Below are 7020 nucleotides of genomic sequence, written 5' to 3' on the forward strand. Positions count from 1 at the left end.
CATCCACAATGAGACAAAAATTAGCATAATGTGAGGAAAAATGAGCCCACAGTGAATTAAATTTGCCCCCAGTGAGAAAAAATCAACCAACAACAAGAAAAAATGAGTCGACTGCTGAATGGAAATGAAACAGTGAGTAAAAATGTTCCCACAGTGGAGATAAATGAACCTAAAATTATGAAAAATGAACCTAAAATGAGTAAAAATGTCGCCACAGTGAGTCAAAATGAGCCTGAAATGAGGAAAAATTAGCCTACAGTGGAGAAGCCACGATGGGTAAAAATGAGTCGACATTGTTAAACAACAAACCTGCACTTCTGAAAAATGAACCCATGATGAGTAAAAATGATCCCACAATGAGTAGCAATGAAACTAATGTGACACCAGCAGGAAGACGTCCAGACGCCGCGGTGCGTTCAAAGGCTCTAAACTTTTCAGAGCGTCACCCTGCGGGTCTAACATCACCGTTCAAAGACAGCTTCCTGGCTTTCCGGCGTGTTGTGGAATTTTCTACAGGATCACGTGATCATCTTTGGAACCCTCGTTTTCTTCTGAGACGTGGAAGTTCTATCGGGCCGCGGGACGGATGAGTAACTCTGGAGCTGATAAGGACTTCGGCTTCCTGGACTTTATCATCACACGCCGACACGTTGAGCAACGCCAGCCTCGTAAACACGGACAACAAACACGGCGGATGCTAACGCGTCCTGATAAGGCGGGCGGACGGGCTGTCGGCCGGCGGCTCGGCTGGAACTCACTTGTCCATGGTGCCGAACAGCCACTGGGGCTCCTTGTTGAACGGCATCCTCATGCCGTGGAACTTGGCCATCTTCTCCGCCACCTCGGCTGAGATGCTGCAGTCGCTGAGCTCGCACGTGTCCAGCTTACGGCTCTGTGGACGCAACAGGAGACGACATCGTTAGATCATCATAAAAGCATATACTAGATCAGCACCAAAGCTTCAGCTCGTTTACCAGAACAAACCTCAGTGAAGAACTTCTGTTTCAGCATTTAGTGTCACAAAAACATTAAAACACTAGAAAATATTCTCAATTTATCTGCTACAAGGAGGGATTTAGGATCCTACGTGGGACTAAATCACTATGAATTCTGGGTAAAAAGGACTTTTTTCAAATATTTTATTATTAGAATTTAATATTATTAATGTAAAAACATAGATTTAACTATTTAATTTCGCCACAATATTATTAGAAAATGATCAATTACGAGTCATGTTTTCAATATTTTTCTCAGTTGGTGCCAAATTAACTTTAATCTAGGAGCAGCTTTTAGATTCATTTCACACTAAATCAAGTTTAAAATGTTTATTTTCTTGTTATTTCATTTTATTTTATTTAAATGGTCAAATATTCTTTATTGCGTTTACACAAAGGTTAATCAATAAAACCATGAGTTATTGGTGGTTCTGTTCACGTTTCTGGGACGTTTCCAGAGCAGCCGCTGCAGCCGGAGGTCGACCCAGATAAAGGCCTCAGTGACTCATTCAGGTTATCGGTTGGAGCTCGTTTGTGTTTTTCCATGTTTAAGCTCATCGATCACTGAACACACAAACATGTTTCATCTGTCGCTGCTCAGCTTCAACCTTCGCCGCCACAAACTTTATTCAAATCCACAAAGACAACAGCAAACTGCGTTTACGGCGACATAAAACGGAGAAAAAGTCAAATAACAAGTTACAGGTCGTTGGACTTGTTTTATTACGGTGCTACACTGTAAAAAGTGTATTTCTTTTCAAGAGTTTGTTATTTTACAGATTTTCCAGCTGTTGTTACAGAAAACATCAGAAAATGATTATTAATTTAAATAATTAATGTAAATAATGTCCTCATCAAAAATCTGTACTTTTAACAAATAGTAATTGTCGTTTTCAAAGATTTTACTGCATGTAAATCAGTAAAATCAATATTTTCCCTCCACATTACAACATCCCATTGTACTTTAAATTAATAAAAATAAATTTAAAAATGTAAACATTATTTCTTACGTTGTGAGTAAAGTTCTGTCCTTTCAGTTTTTTAAAAATTTTTTCTCAAATTTTGCCAAATATTATCTGTATTTTAACAAACAAACAAAAAAAACCAGGAAAAATCTATAAAATAACAGTTAAAAAAATTCAGTACTATTTTTCAGTCCCTACTATACATGAATTTTCTGTCAGATAACAGCAAATATGTGTAAAATACTTTTTTTAAAATTATTTTTTGCTAATTTAAATACAGTTTTAAAAAAAAGTGTAATTTTACTGTAAAACGTAAAAAAAAAATTAAAATACAGATTTCTTATTTGGACATTATTTACAGTTTTGGTGTTAACTTTTTTTTTACGGTTAACAAATAATAATTAATATAATTATTGCTTTTGTGATTTTTCTACGTATTAACCAGAATTTAACAAAACAGGTAAAAATCTGTAAAACGACTGTAAATCAAACCATAAAAAGTGTCAAGAAACTTTTTTATTTTGTATAGTGTATGATTACATTTTATTTTTTTAAATGGTTTGAACTAAGTTCGTTGTTCAGCTAAATAATCACATTTTATCTTCAGAGCAGGAAAATTAGGCTTCAGGGAGGAAAAAATACCTGAAAATTAATAAAACTGAGCTCACAGTGAGTTAAAATGAGCCCGTTATGAGGAAGAATTAGCCCAGAATGAGTCGAAATGGAAGCACAGGGAAGAAAAATGAGCCCAATGTGAGGAAGAATGAGTGCAATGAGTAAAACTAAGCTAACAGTGAGGAAAAATGAGCCAAAACCAACCAGTTAAACCACCAATCATCATGAATCATTTTAACCTCACTGACTTTGTGAACAATCAGACGTCAGCGGGTCTCTAAGTGATCCTAGCTGACCAATGAACGGAGCCGCTGGCGGTCATGTGACTTACGGGGACGTACTGCTCCAGGCGGCCCTGAGGGAAGATGCCGTAGAGCTTCGGTCCGAGTTCCCGCTCGGCCAAGATGGCGAACATGACGCTCTCCAGGACCATGGCCTCGGCGCCCTGCAGCGAGACAGGAAGGACGTCACAGTTTAAAAATCTACAAAGCCCAACATCAGAGCAGAACATCTGTGGTCAGAACATCTGGAAACATCTCCGTCAGAATGAGGAGAGTCGCTCCTCGGCTCTGAATCTGCAGCAGTCACACGTTGAAGGATCACGTTTTAGCTTCAGAGCGTCTCAACATCTCTTTAATCGTTTATGTTCCACAAGCTGCTGAAACTCTTCTTTCTGTTTTATTTAATTCAGCGTCTGTGGTGTTAAACTGAAGGAAGCACCTGAACCTTTACATTCAGAGACAGGAAACACTTCCTTTGTTCATCAAACGCTGGATTTCAACGCTCACGTTTTTAAGCTACTAAAACATGAATTATAGAAACCTTCCTAAATTTAGCATCTCCTGCGTCGTGTCCTCCACTGAACCTTGTTTCGGGACATTTTTTGCTCTCGTGGGGCAACAATGAAGAATAAACTTAAAGACGGAGGCTGGAAGGGACTTAAATTATTCATAAAAACGTCCACGGTGGCTTTAAAACACGCTGTACTGGTACCGCAACTGATCCAGTTCAGAGTCGGAATGCTTTCTATTTGATTAGATCTTCACTTTTTAATTGTTTAATCGTTGTTGGAAGTTTATTTATTTGTCTCATTAATTCCGACACTTTTGAGTTACGTTTATTTTCCTTTCTTTTACATTTAACTTGATTTTTTTGTTGTATTCATGTTAATAAATATAATTATTTGCTGCTGTATGGAAGAGAAGTTGTGCATCTTACAGACTGAATAATGGCCAATTCTCCCTGTTTGGTTAAATCACAGATAATGTTCAATAAAACTACGGAAAAAAATGTTAATTTACGCTTTAACCACATGAGAAACTGTAAATAACGTCATAAATCTGCATATTTGCATCGTTTTACAGCATCTAATCAAAACATTGCAGCTTTATTACATTTAAATCAGCTGAAAATAATCATATTTTACGGATATTTGCTGTTATTTGTACAGTTTTTATTGTGATAATAACAGTTTTTTAACCAAATTTGTTTTACAGTGAACCTAGAAGCTAACTTTGACACAGTTTTGTGATCTTACACACACAGAATTTCATATTTATAATGAAAATGAACCATAAAAGCTTCTAAAAATAATTGTTGACACGACCAGAAAATAAATGTACTCTCAGAAACATCAACATCTGAGGTTCAAACCAGGTTTAAGATGATTTAAGGTCATTAAACCACGACGAGGCCTTCGTGTTTCCAGCTAAAATGTGTAAATTCAGACGTTTAGAGGATCAAATTGTGCACTTTTAAGGTTTTTCTGAGTGGACAGAAGATGTGAAGCTAAAGTTCACGTCTGAGAGGAGCTCCGGGGTGAAGGAGGAGGACGGACGGGTCGGAACAAGGACCGACGTCGGGGTTAGTTGGGTTTCTTGTCCGAGCTCAGCAGGACGACTGAAGCTTCCAGCAGCATTTGGCTCCGAGCAGCGCTGAAGGACAGAACCTTTATCTGGGACACAAAACCACTCGGCAGGAGCTCCGGGTCGACACAAACCTCCTGCAAACAGCAGAACCACCGGCGGACCGGGCCAACCAGGCCAGAGGGCGCCAGCTAATTAGCAGGACAAAGCTAACGACGCTAACGGGCTCCGGGCCCATTTACGCCGTGAGAAACTGTGGACCCAGAAACCTGCTGCTGGGTTTTACAGGCTGTTTAAAAACTATTCAGTCACCTCAATTAGAGCATTTGTTAGAGACAGAAACTGTAAAAACAGAAATAACTGTCAGATTTACAACTTTCAGACGGTCCTTGAACTAATCACGCAGCTCTGTTGAGAAAATGGGAATATTTCTCTCATTCTACATGTTTTATGTGAGTCAAAACGAGCCCATTGTGAGGACGAACTCGCCCTCAATGAGCCAAAATGAAACCACAGAGAAGAACAATTAGCCCACGATGAGGAAAACCGAGCTCACAGGGGAGGAAAACCAGCCTGCAATTAGTAAAACTGAGATAACAGTGAGGAAAAATTAGCCAACAATGACTCAAGATTAGCCCACAGTGAGGAAAAATGAACCCATAATGAGTAAAACTGAGCTAACAATGAGGAAAAATGAACCCACAAGGTATTAGAATTAGCTCTCAGTGAGGAAAAACAAAAACATTATGAGGAAAAATGAGGCCACAGTGAGTAAAAATTTCCCTACAGCGGGGAAAAAGTAGGACACAATTAAGAAAACTCAGCTTACAGCGAGATAAAAAGCCCATTTTGAGGAAAAATGAGGCCACAGTGAGGAAATATGAGCCAACAATGAGTCTAAATGAGTCTACAATGAGGAAAAACGAGCCCAAAATCAGTAAAACTGAGGTAGCAGTGAGGCAAAGATAACCCACATGATTCAAGATCAGCTCACAGTGAAGAAAAAGGAATCAATTATGTGTAAAAACAAGCCCGCAGCGAGGGAAAAAGTAGACCTTTATGAGGAAAAACGATCCTACAATTAGTAAAACTCAGCTTACAGCGAGATAAAAAGTCCATTTTGAGGGAAAAATGAGGCCACAGTGAAGAAATATTCGCAAACAATGAGTCTAAATGAGTCTACAGTTAGCAAAACTGAGCTAACAGTGAAGAAAAATTAAACCACAATGAGGAAGAATGAGGCCAGTAAGGAAATATTAGCCAAAAATCGGTCAAAATGAGCCGAGAATGAGGAAAAAAATAGCTCACAGTGAGAAAGATGAGCCCACAGGGGGTTCAAATTTGCCTACAGTGAGGAAAAAGTGGCCCTTTGTAATTACAAATGAGGCCACAGTGAGGAAATATCAGCCAACTATGAGTCAAAATGAGTCAAAACTGAGCTCACAGTGAGTAAAAATGAAACCACAATGAGTCGAACTTAGCTCTCAGTGAGGAACTCTGAACCCATTATGAGTTAAAATGAGTCTATGGTGAGAAAACTGAGGCCACAGTGAGGAAATATTAACCAGGAATGAGTAAAAAACAGCTCACAGTGAGTAAAAATGAAACCACGATGAGGAAGAATGAGGCCACAGTGAGGAACTAGTGACAGACACTGAGCTGCTTTGTTGGAAATGAAGGGAACATGTTGGAAGCTTCGGTTTGTTGCCTTCAGGCCAACGTTTGCTGCTTTAATTTCCCAGAGAGCTCTGAAGCGCTGCAGTAAACGCTGTCTGGTGCAGTTCAGTCCAAACCCAGTGGCCCAACATCCATCAGACAGGCTGCTGCAGAGACAGGAGGCTGGACGGAGCTCCGGGTCTCTGGCTGCCGCCCAACAGAACCGCTCCAGACCGACAGGAAACAGCCAGAGACCGTGTAGCGGAGCTGCTGATCCAACAGAGGAGACCAGAACCGAACCGAGAGGCTCAGAGCTGAACCCTCGCCTCAGAGGAAAACAGAAATAAAGCTGGAAACGGATTTTATAGCCTCTAAAAAATCCTGTTGTTGAGTTCAGACGACTTCTAATGAAATTAAGTTCAAAACGACAAGAATCAGCGTCTCCTCCACAGTCAGACGGTTTTTATTCTATTAAACCATAAATTAAAGCTTTTAAGCTGATTAGTCTGAAAACTTCTGTAATTTGTGGGTTTGACTTTGCGGTTGGATCTCTTCTCTCCAGATAAACGGCTCCATGGCAACGATTTCACACCTTAACAACAACACTTCCTGGTTCTGACCGTCATGTGACCCGCCACAGCCAATCAGAATCGAGACAGGCTTAGCGCAGATCACTGTAAATACAAATCTGTCAAAGCGACAAAAACAACTATTTAAAGATGTATAAATGCAACTTACAATGTAAAATAAAATTATTTAAATACAAATATTTAAATATTTATCTGTAAATGTTGAACTGTAAATATCCAGTAAATTAATTACGTGTGAATTATGTGAAGTTTACGGTTCAGTCCAGGGATTATTTTATTTTTTATATGTTTTAAATGTTATTTACTTAATTATCATAAATCTGAACATAACAAC

At 39.2% G+C, this 7020-nt stretch overlaps 1 protein-coding gene across 1 annotated transcript in view; it reads right to left on the bottom strand.

Annotated features, from left to right (window-relative positions):
• The window catches only part of chka (choline kinase alpha), a 36431-nt gene that overhangs the window by 15792 nt on the left and 13619 nt on the right, over positions 1-7020 (bottom strand). The window contains 2 exon segments of the mRNA XM_008280234.1: positions 703-892; positions 2907-3020. Coding sequence (XP_008278456.1) covers positions 703-892; positions 2907-3020 — 304 coding nt within the window.

Source organism: Stegastes partitus, unplaced genomic scaffold (assembly GCF_000690725.1).
Source record: "Stegastes partitus isolate 25-593 unplaced genomic scaffold, Stegastes_partitus-1.0.2 Scaffold188, whole genome shotgun sequence".
NCBI lineage: Eukaryota > Metazoa > Chordata > Actinopteri > Pomacentridae > Stegastes > Stegastes partitus.